Source organism: Ruditapes philippinarum, unplaced genomic scaffold (genome assembly GCF_026571515.1).
Source record: "Ruditapes philippinarum isolate M1 unplaced genomic scaffold, ASM2657151v2 ctg3469_1_1_1_1, whole genome shotgun sequence".
In the NCBI taxonomy this organism is placed as follows: Eukaryota; Metazoa; Mollusca; class Bivalvia; order Venerida; family Veneridae; genus Ruditapes; species Ruditapes philippinarum.
The window spans coordinates 231,875-258,097 of record NW_026865765.1 but is presented as its reverse complement, the minus strand read 5'-3'; the positions used below and the strand labels follow the sequence as shown (position 1 = coordinate 258,097).

The following is a 26,223-nucleotide window of genomic DNA, read 5'->3' as shown; positions in this document are numbered from 1 at the left end:
ACAGGAACTACTGCTCTTCATACAAAATAATGGATAATTTCGGAGCCCCATATGAGGCCTCATAACTAAGGCTGATTCTATGTTTAGAACATAATGAAATTTCCATAATTTGTGTAATGAGCTGAAAATTGATGTGTAACAATCATTTTTTTTTATGAGTGAGCGTAATAAAAAAATATTTTTGAGTAACTACGATTTTTGTACGGGTACTGCTCGCATGCCAGTACACCTGTATTCTATAGCTGGTCATATTAATTTGCCCTCATCTATCTGTTATGCTGCTTGTACATAGACTGCAGGAACCTCAGTTTATGAATTTTGTAATTTCAGCACTATTCCTCTCACAAAAAAAGTATATATTTCCCCCTTAATTTGGGGGAAAAACAGTGGAATGTGGTTTCATTCAAGTTCTATTGACACATTTCTAGTTACAAACAACATTGTAACATACTATACACTTATAGTAGTATTATACATAGGTCATGTTTTGATAATACAATACAATGAATTAAAGTATCGTATATTTATCTGTTTTACAGTTGAATGAGAATCCATATTTATATGACAATCATATAGAGCTGATAAAGAATTTGAGAGAACTGGGAGATCTGGATAAATTACGTGCTGCCAGAGAGAAGATGAGTGATATATTTCCATTGACTGAAGGTATACAGTTGTGATTGTGAATTAACTTGTATGCTGACCAATGAATATAGATAATACCATGTACACATTGTATATTGTGATTTGTCATCTTTCATAGAAAAGTGTCACCCTTTCAGTGCTATCTGTGAGAAAAACATGCATAATTAAGGCACCAATATAGAGCTGCACTCAATGTGTGTTATCGAGATTACTAGCATTTATTCATTAAAACAATTATAAAAGAACAGTTACAACTCACTGAGGGGTTTATGCCTCACACTAATAATCTAATACTGCTAGCTGCATGGGTTCAAACCCCATCAGGGGCAAGTCGTTTGTTTCCTTTAGCAATCTTTACACTCATTGGTAAGTACTGGTTGGTTCCAACTTCCAGGAATGGATTCGAAAGTGTGTCTTAAAGGTTGTACCTTCCTACACAATTGAACAAAACTAAATTTTGTATAAACCAAGGATCAGTGAAGCATGAATTGATGACTCTTTGTTGCCATTTTCACTGCTTTAGTTTTTAATGCTGCGTAATGCATTTAGTTAAAAATACATGTATGATGCTAATTATGTTGTGCTGGAACCTGAGCTTAATGAATGATTATAGAAATATGGAAAAGGTTGTCTGTAAAGATGTTAAAATATTTCTTTCTTTTTTCAAATTATATAAAGTGGAATATATTATTTCTGAGGTAATTATAAAAAGAAATGCCAATATTTCCTCTTTATTATACATGTATGTTAGGACACCATATTAATCTTTATTTCATAAGATTTTGTTTATTTTAGAACTATGGCTTGAATGGTTACAAGATGAAATTGGACTTGTATCTGATGATGCTGGTAGAGAAGAAGTAATAAAGCTGTTTGAAAAGAGTGTCAAAGATTACCTGTGTAAGTAATAAAGATTACCTATGTAAGTAATAAAGATTACCTATGTAAGTAATAAAGATTAACTATGTAAGTAACAAAGATTACCTATGTAAGTAATAAAGATTACCTATGTAAGTAACAAAGATTAACTATGTTAATAATAAAGATTACCTATGTAAGTAATAAAGATTACCTATGTAAGTAATAAAGATTAACTGTGTAAGTAACAAAGATTGACTATGTTAATAATAAAGATTACCTATGTAAGTAATAAAGATTACCTATATAAGTAATAAAGATTACCTATGTAAGTAATAAAGATTACCTATGTAAGTAATAAAGATTAACTATGTAAGTAACAAAGATTACCTATGTAAGTAACAAAGATTACCTATGTAAGTAATAAAGATTAACTATGTAAGTAACAAAGATTACCTATGTAAGTAATAAAGATTAACTATGTATGTAACAAAGATTACCTATATGTAAGTAATAAAGATTACCTATGTAAGTAATAAAGATTACCTATGTAAGTAATACAGATTAACTATGTATTAAAGTAACAAAGAATAACTATGTTAATAATAAAGATTACCTATGTAAGTAACAAAGATTATCTATGTAAGTAACAAAGATTACCTATTTGTTCTATCCTACTTGCATTCAGTTAATGTATGGGTTTATAATTTAAGTCGATATTTACAGAATAAAACAGCAACGGTTTAAAATTACAGTAGGAAACAATGCAAATACTTGATTTAGATGTGTTTTTTTTTACTAAGAAGACATGTATTAATCATCTAGTTCCATAAACATGGTGGTGAAATTTGAGATTTTTTATGTCATTTTATTTTTAAAAAATGCTTGATCTAAAATATGTGGGATTGTAGCTTTAATGTACTAGTATCATCTAATAGAAGCTGTATGAGGAAAATTGTTTTCATATGTTACAGCTGTACCACTCTGGCTTGAATATGTTCAGTTCTCTATTGGTGGTATGGGAGAAGAAGATGGTGTAACCAGAGTCAGGGAAGTGTTTGATAAAGCACTTACAGCTTGCGGACTTCATGTAACCAAGGGAGACAACCTATGGGAGGCGTACAGAGAGTTTGAGAATGCTATCCTAGCTGGCTTGTTGGTATGATAATTGAAATATAACAGGTGTAAATTAAATGATAACTGTTTAACATTAAAAGCTGAATTTCTGTATTTCTCTAACGCTTCTCTTGAAATGTTAGATTTAGGTTTGACTTTGAAGAAAGATTGTAGCCTATTTGAAACATTGAGTCTGTTTCCTGAAACTAATCAGTACTTTAATATGTAGTGTGAGGTATATTTGGTTGTGACTCCAGTAGAGCTTGAACCAGTGACCCCTTGGTTGAGAAGCGGACATCTTAACCACAAGGTTACAACTCCACTTTAGAGATATTGATATTTGCATTTAGCTTATGGAAAGTTATTTGTTATTTTATGGTGTCTGCTCAAATGTGACATAATTATGGCAACTGTAAAACTTTTGCCTCAGTCAACATTTTAACCGACTGGAGCCTGAGGTCCATTTGATTATTAAGGCTGCTCTGAATATGACTTACTGAGGCAGATTCCATATGACTTCAAAGCCCATAAAAAGCTTTGACCATAATTAGTTAAATTCTAAGGTCTAAAATGTAAATGAAAAGGATGTTTGGTAACTAAGTGAAGTTTCTCCTTACAATATTTTGATTGGTTCATTTTAAAACACCGCTACTTTTCTGCAAATTAGATTCAATGAGTTTGTAACCAGTTTAAATGTGTATATAAACGAAATCACTGTATGTTTTGTGAGCCTATACAATTTAATGTATACCTTGTCTTGCGATTACAAGCATGTGTTACTTTCAATCACTGTACCCTTACTTGGTAGCCTATATATTTCAACTTGAACCTTGCAATAACAGGAATTAGACTTGTTAATATACTGTGTTTACCCAGGAAATGATATATTTCTTTGCAGTTTGTTTTTGCTTTTTTCAGTGCAACAATTTTTATGTAAACAGTATTTTTATGTTTGTTTCAGCCTGCGCCAGGCAGTGTACCTACCAAGGAGCAGGAGGATAAATTCACTGAGCAACATGACAGAGTTCAGTCCCTTTTCAAAAGACATCTGACTGTACCTTTACAGAGTATGTATTTCATAGCAACAAGTAGATATATAAATTTAGTCAAGTCTGACTACATAGCACAGAAAGGAGGGTTTAAGTTATTTCGTTTTACTATCACAGTTTAGTATTGGGAGTGTTGAACTTTTCTCAGTTCAATTTTTATATCAGTTTTTTATTACCCTTCCAGATTTTTTCCGCCTTTTTGATTGGATATTGATCACCCGAAAGAAATTGATATAACCGAGCCAGACGGGTAATATACACACTAAATTTCCCCGTTTGGTACCCAACGTTGTAAACAACATGCGCGGAGATGATGCGCGTACGGTTCGATTTTACGCGGTGTAAATTCCGATTTAAAAGCACTTTTTAACTGTCAAATGATAAATATTTACCAAAGTAGAGTTATGATACATATAACCATCAGTATCGAAAACAAATATGACCTTGTGAAAGCTTGATATTAATTACAAAAAAGTGCGTTCAATAGACTACTCCTTTTCTCTTGTTTACTTTTGTAAGGTACGGGAAAAATACGTCATGTATTTATGTGACGTCATGTTGTGACGAAGAGGTATCCTAAAGGGAATCTTATTTCGACGTTTCATTTGAAACAGCAATGATTATTTAAAAAATCGTCTAAACTCGGCAGGGGAAGGGTAATAAAATTATTATTTTGGTTTTGGAGTGATATATGTGGATATATTACCTGCCAAGATAAAATATCACCCTCGCCTAACGGCTCGGGTGATATAAAATCTTAACAGGTAATATATCCACATATATCACTCCAAACCAAAATAACATATAATATGACTGATTGCTTGTTATCCTCTTCTTATGATTCAATTAAACTATGTACAGGGAATGGCAGGCTCATAAAATAGGAATTGAGTATTGGTATTGAAATTATGTAAGGCTTGTGTGGTAATTAAACTGTTTGTGACTGCAATATTAATCATGGATACTGGGGCTTTTGAATGTAAAAGAAGCAAAATGGGGTAAAATATACAGAGGATATTGAATGAGTGTAAGTTTAATACTGAATTTATTAAACAAGTTTAATATATTATTCAAACCTCTGGTGAGCATAATATTATTTTATTCAACAAGGTCAATAAATTTAGTATTAAACACAAATTTAATATTTTATTTAACACATACCAAAACTAAAGACTGTTGGAAGTGAAAAAGACCCATTTTTCATTGACATGCCTTTAGTATAACGCTAACATTTAAGGCGTCTTAACGCTATGTTTATATTACGAAAATGACGTCACGTCAAAATATATGCACGGCTGTGCAGTACCATTTTTACATACCGGTAGTTGTAAAAGCTGCATGTTTGTGTGGTTTCTATTGTATATATTTGATGTGTTTACAGATTTGGAGGAAACATTTGAGGAGTATAAAGACTGGATACAGGAGGATCCTGACAAATTTACCAAACAACAATATAATAAAGCCCTGATTAAACTAGAGAAAGTGAAACCTTATGAAGCAAAACTGGTAATTTTCATGTTTTTACTATTTGACTATGTTCTCAACTATTGTATTCAAGAAGTTTATTAAGAGAAATTGGTTAGCAATGGTACAAAGTTAAAGGATATTGCTTTTGTAATTGCTGTAAGTGTTAGATAAAATACTGAAACTTGACAAACATGAATAATACTTTTCTTCTAGAACAAAATTTTTGCAGTGGGGCAGTTAGGAGAAAGATTGAACATGGCGTCATGACCCTAAATGTGTAGTTTGACTTAGACTCATTAAAAACAATTTCTACCATATATAATCATTAAAAGCAATAATTTCTACCCTATATAATGTAATATGATAACTTTAAGACTACAAATATGTAAAAAAAACATAATATAAAAGAATTTATGAAGAATAAGGTATATGAGCCGCGTCACGACAATACCAACATAGTGTGTTTGCGACCAGCATGGATCCAGACCAGCCTGCGCATCCGCACAGTCTGATCAGGATCCATGCTGTTCGCTTACTATTACAAGTAGAGAAACTGATAGCGAACAGCATGGATCCTGATCAGACTGCATGGATGAGCAGGCTGGTCTGGATCCATGCTGGTCGCAAACGCACTATGTTGGTTTTGTCGTGACGCGGCTCATATGTTATATATTGTTTACAGGCATCAGCAGATCCCCCGAGACTGGAAGAATATCAGGACTATATAAAGTATGAGGAGAAAGAAGGAGATCCAGCCAGGATACAGTGTCTATATGAGAGAGCTATACAAGAAAACTGTCTCAACTCAACTATTTGGTTACAGTACACTAAATATCTTGTATGGTTGATGTACACTAAATTGTTGACTTTTTAAAGATAAATTTCTCACATAAATGACCAGATTGTCAGTGAAGTTAAATTGTCAAAAAGATATTTTTTTCATGTTAATGACCAGATGGTCAGTAAACTTAAATTGTCAAATAATAAAAGCTTTTAGATCATAATTGTGACTTTAAAGCTGGCATGAAGATTTAAGTTTTGTTATCTTTTAATATAAGCATTTTTAGCTCGACTATTCGCAGAATAATCGAGCTAATGCAGTCACCCATTTGTCGGCGTCGGCGTCCCTGTGGTTAAGTTTTTGTATGTAAGCTGGTATCTCAATAACTACTGAAGGGAATGGATTGAAACTTCACACACTTGTTCTCTGTGATTATCTAAGATGATTGGCACAAGTCCCATAACTCTGATTTGCTTTTTTACATAATTATGCCCCTTTTTCGACTTAGAAATTCTTGGTTAAGTTTTTGTATGTAAGCTGGTATCTCCATAACTACTGAAGGGAATGGATTGAAACTTCACACACTTGTTCTCTGTGATTATCTAAGATGATTGGCACAAGTCCCATAACTCTGATTTTGCTTTTTTACATAATTTATGCCCCTTTTTCGACTTAGAAATTCTTGGTTAAGTTTTGCATGTAAGCTGGTATCTCAATAACTACTGAAGGGAATGGATTGAAACTTCACACACTTGTTCTCTGTGATTATCTAAGATGATTGGCACAAGTCCCATAACTCTGATTTGCTTTTTTACATAATTATGCCCCTTTTTCGACTTAGAAATTCTTGGTTAAGTTTTTGTGTGTAAGCTTGTATCTCCATAACTACTGAAGGGAATGGATTGAAACTTGAAGGGTTTGTACCTTTTTGGACAATTTTATGTATTCATATAGGTAAGCATTTTTATACTCAATGAAACACCCTTGTGACAAATTTTCGAATAGTCGAGCGTTACTGTCCTCCGACAGTTCTTGTTTTTTTTACTAAAACCTAAATCTGCTGGTACCTTGTGCAATATAAGTTTAACAGCTTGTACCAACAGCATTCAGTATTGTATTCAACAATGTGTTATAACTTAATAATATGACAACTTTTACAGGATCATACATTGAGAGTGCCACTTATTAGTACAAATGTTTACGAGAGAAGCGTTAGAAATTGTCCTTGGTGTGTACAGCTCTGGCAGAATTATATTCTCACGCTTGAAAGGTCAGAGCAAACATATGAAAAGGTGAAAGGTCAGTGACGTACTATACTATATTATCTCTACTACACTATACTTAAATGTTTTTTTTCAAATACCTATTATGGTGGATATTTAGTTTAATTTAAGATATTTATTAAAGCTCATTTGCGAAAAAGCTAGCTTACAGGATGTCATTAGTTCTACTCATTTGCCTGTTTGTGCCTGAAATAATGCATGTAGGTCTTCCTCCACTGGAATAGCTGGGATGTTGCCATCTGATAATAACAGTGTTGCTGGAATGATAAAACCAAAAAAAAATATGCTGAATTGTGATGGAATGTTAGGAGATGATTTTAACCATGCTACACTCAGCTTTCAGGAACCAAACTGTACAAGCAGCATATGAGGAAACATAATCATAACCTCTGTTGAGTTCAAACTACAATCCTAGGTTTGAGTTTGACAAATTAATCAGTTTGTAAATCTAGTCATATCATTCTTCTATATGATATTTGTAAATTTTTCTCATGTAACAAGGGTATCAAACAAGCTTAAACACTGCACGTTGTTTGGCTAAGATGTGCCTGATTAATGCCTTGAAGGTCCCCAGTTTTATTTCCCCTTAATAAAACTTATCATGACCTAAACAGAGTTATTGTGTGACTTATAAAATTAGGAGTCCATTTATCATTTAGATGAAATTTTTTCTTTATCTGAAGAGAAATAGATGTAAAAAGTTGTGTATAACTTTCAGGTGTATTTGAGGCGGCTATAATATCAGGATTTTCACAAGGCAGTGAAGTGTTAGCTTTATGGACAACATTTGTAGACTATTTAAGGAGGAGAATAAAATGGGATGAAGGTATTGTAGACTTACTGTTCTCATGAGCTTCAAGTACTTAAAATCAGTTCTCACCTTGAGAAGTACATGAATTTAGTGTTGCCTTAATATATATTATACTGGGTTATTCAAATACCATTTAGATTTTGTCTTGCTTTGATTGAAATGTAAGATTACTTTACTATATACCTGTATGAATTGTTGCTGACTTTGATATAGAATTTATGCTAATTAATTAATTTGTTCTGAATTTGAACATTATTATGGACACTTACCTGTAGAATTATTGACACTTGTGAATAGTGATTTAAATTAAACATGGTTGATTTATTGTTTCAGAGCATGGAGAAGAATTGGAAACGTTCAGACTATCAATGGAAAAAGCTGTTGAACAGTGTGATTGTACGTATTTTTAGCTTGACTAATGGTAGAATAGGGAGAGTTATTGTACGCACACAGGCATCGGCATCACACTTTGGTTAAGTTTTTGCTTTCAAATTAGTGTTTCAAAAAGTACTGATGGAAAAGGGTTGGGTTGAAACTTCACACACTTGTTTTTGGGGCATGATAGGCAAGGGTCATAACTGTAACACTTAAATTGACAGAATTATGGCCCTTTTTGAACAAAGATAATTCTTCATTATCCAGGTTCTTGTTTTATTATCAGGCACTGAGAATAGTTGATGACACTATCCTACTGACAGCTCTTGTTTCTTTTATATTTAGCTTGACTATAATTATTAAGAATAGGGAAATCTATTGTACGCAGCCTGGCTCCTGCATCAGTGAAGCCATCACTATCACACTTTAGATAAATTGTGCATGTAAGTTCGTATATCCAAAACTACTGAAGGGAATTGGTTGAAATTTCACACACTTGGTCGAGAGCATAATATGAGGTCACTGTTTAACTCCTTTTTTTTTGTTCAATGGGTTTACAACCAAACTTTCATAGGATAATTGTTATCAAATAACTCTCACATATAGATCTTATCTTTTTTGGTTTAATTGCGAATTTTTGTTTTAATATTTTCTAGATTATGGGTCAGAAGGAGATCCAAATGGTACTTTACGACAGTTCTGGGCCATTATTGAAGTAAGTTTGAGACAAGAAATTAAAGAAACATTCCTAAGAATACCTGTTTATATACATGTGTTGAGAATTTTAGAAGACAGCTTGTTTTGAACACTGACTTTGACTAAATTGGGTGGTGTAAGCAATTAATTATGATAGGTTTGTAGCACCATTAAGTTATTGTATGTCCTTTACAGTGTTGGCGGCTCTACTCAGGTCTCCATTCCTGCTTGAAATAATGCTCAGAAGAGCACCAAGGTCTTCCTCCATCAGTAAAGCTTGAAGTCGCCAAATGGCCTTTACATGTTGGTGCGACATGACATAAACAGAACTGCAACATGAAAAATTAGAGAGTTGTCACCTGAGGCCAGGCTACCTCTATTCTTTACATTATCATTATTGAAAGAAACAGATTTAGTTCATAATAAGGAGGTTCTACAAATCATTGTTCTGTAGGGCTCATCTTTGCATCCTTATAGCTTCATTAGCATGTAATGTTTTCGCAACAATATTGATAATGACTAATTGCCTATCTAACCAGCATAGAGCCACAGTAGCCTACACATGCATGCAGTCTAAACAGACTCTGTACTGTATGCTATGTTATTGTAATATTTCATTTTTAAGATTGAAATTTATGAAATTCGTATAGCACTGTTCCAGTTCCAGAGTTTGAAAGGTCCATTTTACAAATTCAGGGGGATTTAGCTTAAACTCAAACAAGCTTTGGATCTCTCTTAGAAAGATAATTTATTCACCATTGTTTTGAAAAGAGTTTATTTAGAAATTGTATCAGATTATGTAAAATAAATTTATATACACTGATACATTGCATTGATGATATGCAAAATTTTATTTAGGCTAAGTTTTGTAAAAACCTTGAGAAGGGGCGAGAGTTATGGGCAGAGATAATGGCTACAGGGCGAGCAAACGAGGCAGCTCTGTGGATGGAATACTTCAGATTTGAAAGGTAAGGTGTAACTATTGTAAAATGTTCATTAATCAACTTGTTTACTTTATTGCTCCTGAATTAAAATGTATTTCTCCTGAATTAAAATGTAATATTTTAGCATGTATTTTATTCTACATCATTTTTTTACTTTGCTGATTCAACTTTGTGATTTTTTTTTAATTAAACATTCTAAAGATAGTAGTTGCATTATCACACAAGAACCAACTTTTATCCAAAAGAACAAAATACAGTTGATATTTATAGAATAAGATAAAGTATTGTTTTATAAGCCAACATTGTAAACTTGATACTACACAAGTTAATGGTGATAGAATGCAACTTTGTGCACCTTTAAAACAGTACTTTTAGGTATTATAGTAAGCACATATTTTGTAAACAATAGGACATATGGGGACAACAAACACTGTCGAAAAGTATTACAAAGGGCACTTAACTCTGTCACAGATTGGCCTGAATCAATAGTGGATGCTTATATAAACTTTGAGAGATTAGAAGGTAAGTGAAAAATATGTAACACTTATTTGAGCCGCGTCACGACTTACCGAAGTTCTTCTGTAATTCCGTTCAATCCTATAATTTACTTTGCATGAACGATAAATAACTCAAATAGCCCACGGAAATTTCTAAAATAATATCCATTACGTTTGAATTGTAAAAAGAGTGAGGCAATTTTTTTATACTTTAGGTAGATTTTGTATTTTATCTTAATCATTTCCAGTATCAACTGTTGATCAATCACCATTTTAAAAGTCATTCCTTTGAAATGTATAGTCAATTCAGGGATTTACATATATACAAAGTACATAATTCAAAGGAAAAGGTAACTAAAATTAATTTACATGTAAAACATGAATTAAATGAAACAGAACATATACTAGAAAGATAAGATACTTAAAGAGCAGGCACAGTTCGTTACTTCATGTTTGAATTCATTGAAGTCAGATGTACATCTGAGAATCAGATCATTAGGTAAACTATTCCAGATGGTAGCTGCTTCAAAGCAAAAACTCTTTTTACCATACTTGGTTGTGCATACTTTAAGTACATCTCATGTATTTTGGTATGTAAATTTAAGGATTTAATAAAGATGTATGTACTGTGTTTATGTACAGGAAACTTGGAGCAGTATGAACAGGCTATTAGTAAATGTGAGGCACAAATGGAGAGAATTAATGAAAGAAGAGAAAAGGTAAGACTATTTTATTGTTTGACAGAAAATTTAGGGCAATTTCACTACGATTGTCTAATTCATTTACATGGTTAGAAGTTATTTAGAGTGGGACGTTCATTATTTCATATCAAATAAACACAAGTATGTTGATTTAGATTGATGAGGTAATGTAAAGAGTGATTTTATGTACTGAAATCTTTTCAAGTGTCAACATTTACAGCAGTTGTTTATATACATAAAACATTGTATAAAGGTCAGGATTATCCATTGAAAATTAATGTTACAAACCTACAGTATCATAATGCAATTTATAGCAAAGCTCAGTCATATATAGCAATATATTACAATTTGGCAAAGCAAAAAAAACAGCCAAATATTTTGTTTTTGTTTTTACTTATCAGACCTACCATATAGTTTAACTTATATCTTGTCTATGTTAGACCCAGCAAGCTGAATCAAGTCAACACGAACAAAAGAAGAAATTTGACAAGAAAGGTCAGCAAAAGTTTAAAGGCAAACAGAAACCTGGAAAGTTTCAGCAGAAACAACAATCTTATCCTAAACAACAACAACAACAGCAGCAACAACAACAAATAAGTGATATAAAACCTTACAAAAGAAAGGTAAAACATTTGATAATACTTAACAAACAAAATTTGTGTAATGGACTCGACCTGCTTTGAATTTGGAACTATCAGTTAACAATTAAGGGACATCAATATGAAATTTTTAAAATTGAGCATAAAGAAGTCTAAATCTGGTCTCACTGCCTAAATAAAAAATGTATGTAGACTGGTTTGACTATACTGGTGATAGGCTGGTACAAAGTGGCTTATTATTGGAATGGATTTGCTATAGACACTTTGAAAATTAATGTATGTATTAATGTATATACTTTGATGTAAAAAATATTTTCTCATGAAACACTTCGAAACATTGTCTGAAGGCTTTTGCTGTAAGAATAATTGTATAATTAACACATACGTTTGTGGGTGACAGTAAATCTATCATCACAAGGAAAATACTGTCATCTGACTTCTGGTTTCAAAATTGTAACCACCGTTCAGCTTTTAAGGAAAATACATGGTAAAATGTATATGAACTTTACTCAAAATTAAGTGAGTAAAGTGAAGATTTATAAATATGAATTCTGTTCTATTGTATCAAGATGTTAAGGGTAGCAAATAATTTATTTGAAAATATGTTGTATTTTTTGTACAGAATCAATTGGTTAAAGAGGAGGCTATGGATACATCAGAAGATGGCTTTAAAATTCCTGAGCCAATGTCTGCAAAAGTTACCAAGTCTTCAGCCCCTCCTCCAGGGTTTAAAGGAGAAAAATCAGCCCCACCCCCAGGGTTTAAAGGAGAAAAATCAGCCCCACCCCCAGGGTTTAAAGAAGAAAAATCTGCCCCTCCCCCAGGATTTAAAGAAGAAAAATCTGCCCCTCCCCCAGGGTTTAAAGATCAGTCGACTCCGCCCCAAGGATCTAAGCGACCAAATGAAGAAGACGATACTTCTCCTGCTAAGAGAATAAAAACAGGTAATTTTAAAATGCAAGAAAGATATTAAATTTTTTCTTTTTTGGTTTTTATAAATCATTTAAGAAGCTTAAGGCTACCAGTTATAAGAAGTATCTATATATTGACTTGTGTATTCAATCATGTTTGTTTTGTATGAATCTAACATGTCATTTCTAGTGTCGTGGTTGATATTTTTCTTATTTCAGCCCATTATGGTGCAATTTTTTTTTCTCAGACATTTTATCTCAACAGGGAGAGCATTTGATTTGTAATTCAGGGGTCACTGGTATAATCCTTAGCAGAGGTGAAGTTTTTCCATTACAATTAATCTAGGAAATTGGGTCTTATGCTTATATTTGTCTGTCATAACGGATTGATTGTAGTAGTTTATGAGTTACGGAGAAATTGTATATACTGGTTAATTATCCAGAAAATTCAGTTACAAATATTATGTAGGTTGACTGACTGCGGATATAAATGGCCAGAAATGTGTTAACATTTGCTTAAAAGCCAGCCAATAGAAACAAAAACAATTTTATTTCTTTTTTTTTACATCAATTAAAATTACTAATTTTTTCTTACTTTTTACAGAATTAGAGAGCAGTGATATTTCTCCTGTAGATAACAGTAAAGATAACAGGACTATATTCCTAAGTAATTTATCCTTCGATGTGGACGAGGACCAAATCAAGAAGTTCTTTGATAAGGTGATACATCTAGGATATATCATAAGTTGTTATGTTTATTGATACTTTGTATAAAGGGAGCAGTAAGATGTGAGTCAGTGAGGCTTTATTATTAACTGTCTAGCAAGCTAATTAAATGTACTCCCCTGACAAGTTTCGTAAATGCTATCAGAAATGATGGCTTACAGAGAAATTGGACTTTAATTACTTCTTAGTTGTTTAGGGAAGCCTGTTTGGTGGATGTACCATCAAGATATTAACCAACCTCCTATAGTGTCATATGTGGACACATGGCTGTGGCTCTATAAGGGCTCAAACTCATGATCCCTTTCTCTAGTGTAATTGTTTTTTAAATGTCAATGATAAAAACTTTTTTAGCTCCACTTTTTGAAGAAAAGAAAATGAGCTATTGTCATGGCACTATCATCAGCGTTGCTTTCAGAGTTTGTAAACCTTTTCATTCAGGTCCATTTTCTCAGAAACTATAAAAGCTATCTGCTTTAAACTTCAAACTTGGTGTACATGTTTATTGTCATAAAAGGATGCCATTTCATAAAGGAAGTTAATCCTAAAATATTTTTACAGGTAAATCTGATAAGCAGGTTTGCTTAGTCATGCCCCATTTTCTATGTTGCTTTTATTTTACTATCCAGACGCGGGCTGTTGACAAACAGGTCTTGTTTGTGTTGTGTACTCGTTGATAAAATCAGTTATATATTTCTGATTTACAGTGTGGAGCAATAGAAGAAATTAGATTAATAAAAAACTTTAAGGGCAGATCAAAGGGTTTTGCATATATAGAATTTTCTGACCAGCTGGCAGTTAGTAATGCTTTAACATATGACAGGACACCAATGGAAGGTCGACCTATGTATGTGTCAAAGTTCAAGGCCAAAGGTGAACCAACAAAGCAAGAATTTAAGGTAAAGTCTCACAGGATTTTAGATAGTTTTTAGCTCGACTTTTCTATGGAAAGGGGAGCTATCCTACTCGCCCCGGCGTCGGCGTCGGCGTTGGCGTCACACCTTGGTTAAGTTTTTCGTACCACCCCACTTTATTTCAGAAGTATATCAAGTATGGCTTTGAAACTTACCATACTTGTTCACCATCATAACCTCCATCTACAGACAAGAGTACATAACTCTGTCAAGGTTTTTGACAGAATTATGGCCCTTTTTTGACTTAGAAAGTGTATTGAGCTTGGTTAAGTTTTTTGTACCACCTCACTTTATTTCAAAACCATTGGAGGCATTGCTTTGAAACTGACCATACTTGTTTACCATCACGACCTTCATCAACAGACAAGAGGACATAACTCTGTCAAGGTTTTTGACAGAATTATGCCCCTTTTTGACTTAGAAAATACATTGAATATGGGTAAAATCCACTTATTGCCTTAACCCTTTGAGATATTGCTTTGAAACTTTTAATGCTATTTCACATCATTACCCCATCTGTACGCAAGAGAAGGTAACTCTGTCAAGGATTTGTTTTAAAAATTAAGGCCTTTTATCGACTTAGAATCTTGGTTAAGTTTTTAGTACCAGTCCACTTTTTGACTGAACTGTTTGAGATATTAATTTGAAAGTTGGAATACTTGTTTACAATCATGATTCCCAAAACATGTCCAGGAGAAGGTAATTCTGTCAAAGATTTTATTTGAATTATGGCCCTTAACTGTCAATGTTTTGTATTATAGGCAAGCAGTGTTCAAGGGTATCACACAATTCAGTAAAATAATTCTTCACTAAATATCTTAATGCTCATGGCCATTGTTCACTTTAAAAATACAGAGATTCTTGTATTGCCTTTTACTGCAAAAACTTTTTTTATTGGCAAGCAATAAAAAAGTCGAGCGCGCTGTCTTACGGACAGCTCTTGTTAATGTATGATTTCAAAATATTTTGTTTGAAATAACTTTTTATTTATCAGTGATGTGCTGTTCATTACAACTTTGTTTACTTTAGATTTACTTATTTTCTCTTCACTAAATAATTAAATTCTTATTCTTTCAACATTTAAAGTATTTAGATAAAGAATACAGGTTCTATTGATTTGATGGGTTAACACATGGTCTTTATCATAATTATATACATGTATATATATCTAAATTTCTTAAAAATATAATAATGGGTTTTAGTTTGTCATTCTTGCCCTTAATCATTGGTTGTCATGGTTGTAGGAAAAAAAGATTTTTTAACTTGACTGCTCGAAGTAATGATATATTAATACATGACCTTTACAGTATCTATGTGACTTAATTCCGCCTTCAGCGAAAAAAACAACAAAAAAAAAAAACCAATATTTGCGTTGTTTCTAACTAAGTATTTCAAGACTTATCTTGAAAAATTATGTATCACTGTATAGCCTTCTTCAAAACAGCATCCCCAGAGCTATTTATAACATGTCAGTGACATTCGTTTCTAATGATAGAAGATCGGGGGAACAAATTGTCTGCTTTACTAATTTAAATATAGAGAGCTAACTGGTAGATTAGAGGTATCAAGGGGTTTCCTTATTTTTTATGCTTTTTTTGTCTGTATAATTCATTTTTCACCTTAATTCTTCTGATTTGACAGATATATGAAACAATTTATCTAAAATTAACATACAAGATGAAGGCTGCTTAAAAACGAATTTCAAAAAAACATTAAAAGAATAATCATAAGCTTTCTATAATTATTATACCCCCGCACAACAAAGTTGTAAGGGGGGTATACTGGAATCAGCTTGTCCGTCCGTCCGTCCGGCCGTCCGTCCGGCTGTCCGTCGGTTTTTTCTTGTCCGCCCAATAACTTAAGATTCCTTTGACCCTTAGTCTTCATATTTGGCATGGAGGTTAGTCATGATTAGTAGATGACCCCTATTGATTTTGAGGTCACTAGGTCAAAGGTCAAGGTCACAGGGGCCTTGACTTCAAAAAGCTTGTCCGCCCAATAACTTAAGATTCCTTTGACCTACAGTCGTCATATTTGGCATGGAGGTTAGTCATGATTAGTAGATGACCCCTATTGATTTTGAGGTCACTAGGTCAAAGGTCAAGGTCACAGGGGCCTTGACTTCAAAAAGCTTGTCCGCCCTATAACTTAAGATTCCTTTGACCTACAGTCGTCATATTTGGAATGGAGGTTAGTCATGATTAGTAGATGACCCCTATTGATTTTGAGGTCACCAGGTCAAAGGTCAAGGTCAAAGGGGCCTTGACTTCAAAACGCTTGTCCGCCCAATAACTTAAGATTCCTTTGACCCACAGTCTTCATATTTGGCATGGAGGTTAGTCATGATCAGTAGATGACCCCTATTGATTTTGAGGTCACCAGGTCAAAGGTCAAGGTCACAGGGGCCTTGACTTCAAAAAGCTTGTCCGCCCTATACCTTAAGATTCCTTTGACCCATAGTCTTGATATTTGGCATGGAGGTTTGTCATGATTAGTAGATGACCCCTATTGATTTTGAGGTCACCAGGTCAAAGGTCAAGGTCACAGGGGCCTTGACTCCAAAAAGCTTGTCCGCCAATAACTTAAGATTCCTTTGACCCACAGTCTTCATATTTGGAATGGAGGTTAGTCATGATTAGTAGATGACCCCTATTGATTTTGAGGTCAAAGGTCAAAGTCACAGGGACTTTGACTTCAAAAAGTTTGTCTGCCCAATAACTTTAGATTCCTTTGACCCACAGTCTTCATATTTGGCATTGATGTTGATCATGATTAGTAGATGACCCCTTTTGATTTTGAGGTCACTGGGTCAAAGGTCAAGGTCATAGGGACTTTGACTTCAAAAAGTTTGTCCACCCATTAACTTAAGATTCCTTTGACCCACAGTCTTCATATTTGGCATGGATGTTGATCATGACTATAAGGTGACCCATATTGATTTTGAGGTCACTGGGTCAAAGGTCAAGGTCACAGGGACCTTGACAAAAAAAAGCTTTTCTTCTCAACTGTTAAAGAATGTCCTGTCCGCAATGTATTGATTTTGACATTTTCACATTTGAAGCATGTAGAATACATAACTTAGCAATGCACTGGCTTAGTAACCTCAGATTTGGCAGGGAGGTTGTCCTTGAGCTCTAAATGGCCACCGTTGATTCTGACAAAGTGGTATGCGGGGGTATTCACGCCATGATAGTGGCAGTTCTAGTTAAACTCTGTTTCTTTTCCTCTATAGTATGCTACAGAACTGGAGAAAAACAAGTTATTTATCAAAAATCTACCATTCGCATGTACAGAGGAGGCATTGATGACACTCTTTTCACAGGTCTATATTTTCATCCTACACTGATATTATTATGATGATATATATCTAACTTTGTCCTTTTAGGACTGTATTAATATTTGATCAATTTTAACATCTAATATCAATGATGTCCTGCTAGTTTACATCAGTGGTTTTACTCCAGTGCCTCTTCATGCCAGAAGGGTACCAAAGGTCTTCCTCCACCAGTAAATCTGGAAAGTCGCCATATGACATATACTATGTTTATGCAATGTAAAACCAACAAAAAATATATTTATAGATAAAGTATATATCAGTAAGCCAAGGAGTCTTACAAAACACATATATTTGCCTCTGAGCTGAATTTGTAATAAATTTCAAAAAGATTGTCTATTATATTGGTGATTTGATAATTACGTTTACAAATGTATAGGATAAAATGAACAAATTATTTAAAATAGAAAGACTGCCTTACTTTATATCAAAATGTAAAATAATTTTTTACTTTAACCTTTAAACAAACCATTTAAACTTGATGGGCACAATGTCACAATATTATTTTATATACATATTTTGTGCGTTTTTCAATGTAGCAGCATCTTCAATTTTTAAAGGTAAGAATAGTTAAAAAATGCATTTATATTTTAATTTTAAAGCATGGAGAAGTGAAAAATGTCCGTCTTGTAACTTATAGAAGTGGAGCACCCAAAGGACTTGCATATGTTGAGTTTGTAGATGAGGTAAGGAGAGGTGATTTCCTATAATTTTTAGTTCTTAAATTGACTGCCATTAAAATTGTACATTATTCTGCCAATTGAAAGATCTCAACTCTGACCTTTTATTTGAACAACAATACATTTAACCACAAACATTGACATGTGTTCTTTCAAATATGTTCTGTCAAATATGTTCAAATATGTTGTGGTGAAATTCTTACTGTAATCCACGAATCAGATCTTAACTTAAATCTAGATACATAAAATACAAATGTGAATAAAGAATTTGCAAAGTGAATAATTTTCAGAATGATTACATGCGGAATCTGATCTTGTTGTTGTTTTTTTCCTCCAAAAAAGCAAAATGCAGCTGCAGCTGTGATGAAGACTGATGGAATCAAAATAGGAGAACATGAGATCTCTGTTGCTATTAGCAACCCTCCAGTGAGAAGAGCTCCATTCACACAGAGGGAGGAGTCTTCTTTTATTCCCTCCCTTGGTGGGGGAAAGAAAGAGAGCCAGAGGTAAATAAAGACTGTCACTTTTTTGTATCCAAAAAACAAGAAAAGGGATGATCACGGTGTCTTTGTCATCTATAGCTCACATATGTTTAGAATGTTTCATGTCTGTTACATGACCACATCTTTCAATTACTGTATATCAGATTTTTTCGTGAGTATGTAGTTTTTAGCTCGACTTTTTTTTTTTTGAAAAAAAAAGTAGAGGTATTGTTATAGTCAGGTCGGCGTTGCCGTTGCTGTTCCCGTCCGCAAACTTGTACCTGGATCATAACTTTTTTATTTCTTGGTGTATTGTCTTCATACTTGGCCACAACAACCCTTGGGACAAGACCTTTCAGTAGACCACACTAACCTTGACCTTCATCCATAAATGACCTTGACCTTCAAGGTTAAAAGTCCAATTTTTGCTTGTTCATGCTGTTATTGGCTGTAACTTTGTTATTTTTGAATGGATTGTCTTCAAACTTGAACATAATAATCTTCAAGGATATCCCTTAAAAATAACCCGCCAGACCTTGACCTTCACTCATAAATGACCTTGACTTTGAAGGTCAAATTATTGAAATTTTTATTTTTTTGGCTATTATTGGCTGTAACTTTGTTATTTTTGAATGGATTGTCTTCAAACTTGAACATAATTATCTTCAGGGATATCCCTTAAAAATAACTCGACAGACCTTGACCTTCACTCATAAATGACCTTGACTTTGAAGGTCAAATTATTGAAATTTTCATTTTTTTGGCTATTATTGGCTGTAACTTTGTTATTATCCCCCGCCGAAAAATTTCGGCGGATGATATAGAAATAGTCTCCGTCCGTCCGACCTTCCGTCCTTCCTTCCGTCCGTCCGTCCTTCCGTCCGACATTTTTGTCCGGAGCATATCTCTAAAAGTATTTGAGTTATCAACTTGAAACTTCATAGGTGGATAGACCTCATTGAGGAGGAGTGCAGTGCACAAGAATGATAACTCTACCTTGCATGATTTTTGAGTTATTGCCCTTTGTTATTTTTCAAAATTGATTTTTGTCCAGAGCATAACTCCAAAAGCCTATGAGATATTAACATGAAACTTCATAGGTGCATAGATCTTACTCAGGAGGTGTGCAGTGCACAAGAATGATAACTCTACCTTTCATAATTTTTGAGTTAATGCCCTTTGTTATTTTTCATACCTAATTTTTCACCTGAGTGGAGCATAACTCAAAAAGTGTTTGAGATATCAACATGAAATGTCATAGGTGGATAGATCTTATTGAGGAGGAATGTTGTGCGCAAGAATGATAACTCTTCCCTATACAATTTTTGAGTTATTGCCCTTTTCTTTTTTTCATGCTATTTTGTCCAGAGCTTATCTCAAAAAGTATTTGAGGTATCAACTTGAAACTTCAAAGGTGGATGGATCTCATTGAGGAGGAGTGCAGAGCTTAAGAATGATAACTCTACCCTGCATTATTTTTGAGTTATTGCCCTTTGTTATTTTTCAAAATTTATTTTTGTCCAGAGCATAACTCAAAAAGCCTTTGAGATATCAAAATGAAACATCATAGGTGCATAGATCTCACTCAGGAGGTGTGCACTGCACAAGAATGATAACTCTACCTTTTATAATTTTTGAGTTATTGCCCTTTGTTCTTTTTCATACTTAATTTTTCAATTCAATTTTTTTCTCAAAAAGTATTTGAGGTATCAACTTGAAACTTCATAGGTGGATAGATTTTACTGAGGAGGGATGCAGCACACAAGAATGATAACCTACCCTGCATTATTTTTCAGTAATTGCCCTTTGTTATTTTCAGCCATCAGTATTCACATAGGTTTCAAATCTGTAATTACTATAGCCATCAGTTTTCATTACCAAAAGACCTCTTAAAATGGAATTATTCCGCTCTACTACATATACATTCTTCCAATGAGCAAACACATTCGGCGGGGGATGGCCATGTTGACATGGCTCTTGATTTTGAATGGATTGTCTTGAAACTTGAACATAATAATCTTCAAAGATAACTGTTAAAAATATACCGAAAGACCTTGACCTTCACTCATTAATGACATTGTCTTTGAAGGTCAAATTATTGAAATTTTCATTGTTTTGGCGGTAACTGACTGTAACTTTGCTATTATTGAAGGGATCAACTTCATATTATAACAGAACATTCTTAAGGACCAGACCTCGTTGTTCATCAAACCCAAATTTGCTTGTGCTCTTTAATGACCTTGACCTTGAAGGTTAAATTACTGAATTTTCTCAGATTTGTGCATTAAATGACCATAATTATATATTTATTGGTGTGTGTGTGTGTATATATATATATATTTACAACAACAACAACAACAAGAATTGCGTCATTGTTTCTATTTATAGAATTGCGTCATTGTTTCTATTTTTAGAAATTGCGTCATTGTTGCTATTTTTAGAAATTGCGTCATTGTTGCTATTTTTAGAAATTGCGTCATTGTTGCTATTTTTAGAAATTGCGTCATTGTTGCTATTTATAGAAATTGCGTCATTGTTGCTATTTTTAGAAATTGCGTCATTGTTGCTATTTTTAGAAATTGCGTCATTGTTGCTATTTTTAGAAATTGCGTCATTGTTTCTATTTTAAGAAATTGCGTCATTGGTGTTTCTATTTTTAGAAATTGCGTCATTGTTGCTATTTTTAGAAATTGCGTCATTGTTTCTATTTTTAGAATTTGCGTCATTGGTGCTATTTTTAGAAATTGCGTCATTGTTGCTATTTTTAGAAATTGCGTCATTGTTTCTATTTTTAGAAATTGCGTCATTGTTTCTATTTTTAGAAATTGCGTCATTGTTTCTATTTTTAGAAATTGCGTCATTGTTGCTATTTTTAGAAATTGCGTCATTGTTGCTATTTTTAGAAATTGCGTCATTGTTGCTATTTTTAGAAATTGCGTCATTGTTGCTATTTTTAGAAATTGCGTCATTGTTTCTATTTTTAGAAATTGCGTCATTGGTGCTATTTTTAGAAATTGCGTCATTGTTGCTATTTTTAGAAATTGCGTCATTGTTTCTATTTTTAGAAATTGCGTCATAGTTTCTATTTTTAGAAATTGCGTCATTGTTTCTATTTTTAGAAATTGCGTCATTGTTGCTATTTTTAGAAATTGCGTCATTGTTGCTATTTTTAGAAATTGCGTCATTGTTGCTATTTTTAGAAATTGCGTAATGTTGCTATTTTTAGAAATTGCGTAATGTTTTTATTCATATATATATATACAAAATATATAAACAAAACTAATGTGACAAGACAGACCAACTAAATTTATAAAAAGGAAACGTTAAGATATGTTCAAACCTTTATATGTTTGCGTTTAGAAAAAGTAAAAAGTCGAGCATTGCCCCCGCCCAGCGGTGGCTCTTGTTGCTATATTCGCTTACAGTGAATATCTTGAAAAACTGATTCGTAAAATTTTCCTTCAATTTGTTATGGGAATTTCACGAGTTTATGGAACTTTTGATTTTTACTTTCGATTTGACACCAAGTTTTTAGATTTTAGCTTTAGTTTTGTCATATATATTTTATATTGTGATGCCTCGATTTCATTGTATCAAACATCAGTTTTCGATATTTATGGTTGTTTAGCATATAATAAATACAATCTTAAGTGACACAGTGAGCAAACAGGTATATTTGTTTACTTTTATTTAACCATATGCGAAAATAACATGATATACAAATATACCATGATATACGGTATGAGAGGCATAGCGATATAGGTTTACAAAACTGTTGTGTGTACTGCTAGTGGGGCCACCATTTAATTGTTTATGAGCTTCATAGGGTCTTTAATCTTAGTTAGAACTTAGAATAAATAACTAGAAAACAAACAAGTTTTTTAGATATATATGACAGCATTATCTGTAGTTTTTATTTCTGTAAAAGTATTAAATCTTTTGTCATCAGTCATGGAATAAATCTTATTTATCACATAAACCATGGCGCAGACGTGAAATAAACCAATTAATCTCACACCCATGCTGATTCCGTTCCGTAAGACAGGTATTGCACAACTATGCATATATTTTGACGTGACATCATTTGGCGTTATACAAACAGTGTTAAGACGCGCTAAATGTTAGCGTTATTGTACAGGCGGGCCAATGAAAAATTGTTCTATTTCACTTCATAAGGTCTTTATATATGAAAATATTTAATAAAAAGAATATCCTCTATATAATAGAAACAATATAACACAAGTGTAATAACACTTTGACATGATGTTATTAACCAGGTTTTCCGAAGGAAAAAACTGGTTATTATTAGATTGAGGTATGTCGGCGGGCGGATGGGCGGGCGGGCGGGCGTAAACAATTTCTTCTGTGCGCAACTCCTCCTACATTTTTCAACGGATTTTGACCAAACTTTCACAGAAGCTTTGTCATCAAGTGACCTGGCGCATATTGTCGGGGTTTTGTGATTGGATAATATTTGACCTAATTATGGCCCTTTGTTTTTTTTTCCTTATATAGAATATATAGTGAATAACTTCTTCTGTGCCCAACTGTTCCTACATTTCTCAATGGATTTTGACCAAACTTTCACAGAGGCTTTGTCATCAAGTGACCTGGCGCATATTGTAGGGGTTTTGTGATTGGATAGTATTTGACCTAATTATGGCCCTTTGTTTTTTTTCCTTATATAGAATATATAGTTAATAACTTCTTCTGTGCCAAACTGTTCCTACATTTCTCAATGAATTTTGACCAAACTTTCACAGAGGCTTTGTCATCAAGTGCCCTGGCGCATATTGTCGGGGTTTTGTGATTGGATAATATTTGACCTAATTATGGCCCTTTGTTTTTTTCCTTATATAGAATATATAGTGAATAACTTCTTCTGTGCCCAACTGTTCCTACATTTCTCAATGGATTTTGACCAAACTTTCACAGAGGCTTTGTCATTAAGTGCCCTGGCGCATATTGTCGGGGTTTTGTGATTGGATAATATTTGACCTAATTATGGCCCTTTGTTTTTTTTCCCAATATAGGATATATAGTGAACGATTTTCTGTGCGCAACTCCTCCTACATTTCTCAACGGAATTTGACCAAACTTTCACAGAGGCTTTGTCATCAAGTGCCTTAGGGCATATTGTCAGGGTTTTGTGATTGTATAATATTTGACCTAATTATGGCCCTTTGTTTTTTTTTCTACAGTATACAGATTATATAGTGAACAATTTTTACCATGCGCAACTTCTCCTACATTTCTCAACAGATTTTGACCAAACTTTCACAGAGGCTTTGTCATCAAGTGCCCTGGCGCACATTATCGGGGTTTTGTGATTGGATAATATTTGACTTAATTATGGCCCTTTGTTATTTTTCCTTATACAGAATATATAGTGAAAAAATTCTTCTGTGCTGAACTCCTACATTTCTCAACGGATTTTGTTCAAACTTTCACAGTAGCTTTTTTATCCAGTGCCCTGGCGCATATTGTCGGGGTTTTGTGATTGAATAATTTTTTATTTAATTATGGCCCTTTGTTTTTTTTCCTTATACAGAATATAATTATAGTGAACACTTCCTCTGTGGCAATTCCTCCTACATTATTCATGTTTTACATTGCACATAGTTACATTGTTTGTTGCTTGTATTTGTATTTCAAATACAACATATTTATCTACAATGGTGGTAATTGAAAACCTGGTTTCATGGCATTGCCATGTTTCTTGTTTGTGTTATATACAAATAGCGTTAAAGGGCGGTAATGCTAGTGTTACAATATATGCACGTCAAAGATAAAATGACTGTTTAACTGAAAACTGTTCTTATTTTAGATATGTGATAAATAGAATATTATATTTGTATATGTTCAATATTAAATTTATTCAACTGTTCAATAAATTCAGTAATGAATCTACACTCATTTAATATCCTCTATATAAGATATATCTTATCAAATTAATACCATAAACAACTTGTAATAATCATGCATTTTGTATTTCTAGCCGCCATGCAAGGACGCAAGTAATGTTGATGCCAAGGTCAGTAACGAAGAAACAATCTCAAACAAAATCTGCAAACTCTTCATCTACATTGATAAAAAATGAAAGCTCTTCAGAGACACTGAATGAATCTAAAAATAACCCAAAGACTTCTGGAATGAGTAATAGTGATTTTAGAAGTATGTTGCTTAAGAAGTGAATTACAGACAGGAAGTTCTGTGGAAAAAAAAACATATATTTGCCAAGTAAAGGTGATATTCATTTATAAAATGTGTTTTGTCATGATTTAACCCCCTTTCATTGCTTTTGAAATTCTTTTTGTTGGGTTTCACCATCTTTCTAGATTTAATTGCTAGTTTGTTACTTACTTCAAAATTCGTTTTATAGTTTTGAACCAAATACAAAATCAACACAGAAAAATTTAGTGTTACTTAAATTGTCAGTATTAGGAATAATGTTGCCATGAAAAATCTGATGGAAAAAACTCAGCTGTAACTTTTAAAATGCCTGCTTAAGTTATGTAATGGAATTTCGAACAGGCCATTCAATATTTAAGTAATTTCAAAATAAAATTCAGAATTTGAGCTACTGATCGTCTAGAACATGACATACAATGTACCCGAAGGTTTATCACTTTCTTAGCAAGCAAGTTAAGAGCTGATAAAAAAGGTTAGCAATACTCTGTATAATAAAAATGAAACAATAGAGGTACGGGTGAAATTATGTAAAGAAAATTACTTCTCCCCTTGATAAGATGGGAAAACTCAATTGTCAAGTTCGTGAGTATCCTTATTTTACCTTAGATGTTTTACCACAAGAAATTACTTTCTTAAAATATTTTTAAGACGTTTCACCTCCCCCTAAAAAACACCAAGGGGATTCACTTGTTTGATCCCGGTATATTTAAGCTAGTTGTCTCCAACCAAGATGTTCACCCCTATTTGTAGTGATCTATCAAGGCCAATCATGCAAAATTAGACTTTCATCTGCTACATTTGAAATTTCTATTGTTTTAGCTGGACAAATAAAATACAATAGTTGATTGGCAGGATAATCTTTTATGGTGGCATCTTGTCTGTCTCCTATTGTTAATCACAATTTATTTAAACAATATTTCCTTCTTAACCACTTGGATGATGTTGACCTAAGTTCACAAGAATTCATATTCAGGCAAAATGATTTTACACTGTATTTCATTTAAAATAATGCTGCTGCATTCAACTTTAATAAACCTTCAGCTTTGTAAACTTGGCTAATTTAATCCACGTACAAATGTATTGTATATAATTGGCTTTATCTATTTAAGTAATAAATTGTCTTTATTGGTAGGCTCAAAATTTCTTAGTACAAGACATCAAAGAA

At 33.1% G+C, this 26,223-nt stretch overlaps 1 protein-coding gene across 1 annotated transcript; it reads left to right on the top strand.

Annotated features, from left to right (window-relative positions):
• Nucleotides 1-509: 509 nt before the first annotated feature.
• On the top strand, nucleotides 510-25,131 carry LOC132730222 (squamous cell carcinoma antigen recognized by T-cells 3-like). Its single transcript, XM_060716090.1, has 21 exons — nucleotides 510-666; nucleotides 1,441-1,545; nucleotides 2,478-2,662; nucleotides 3,581-3,686; nucleotides 5,050-5,174; nucleotides 5,818-5,973; nucleotides 7,077-7,215; nucleotides 7,918-8,025; nucleotides 8,344-8,406; nucleotides 9,042-9,100; nucleotides 9,940-10,049; nucleotides 10,435-10,547; nucleotides 11,165-11,241; nucleotides 11,664-11,846; nucleotides 12,445-12,766; nucleotides 13,338-13,453; nucleotides 14,164-14,355; nucleotides 17,603-17,692; nucleotides 18,307-18,390; nucleotides 18,727-18,890; nucleotides 24,865-25,131. Exons 1-21 carry the CDS (start codon nucleotides 639-641, stop codon nucleotides 25,058-25,060), a joined length of 2,721 nt encoding a protein of 906 aa, XP_060572073.1. The 5' UTR covers nucleotides 510-638; the 3' UTR covers nucleotides 25,061-25,131.
• The last annotated feature ends 1,092 nt before the right edge of the window (nucleotides 25,132-26,223 follow it).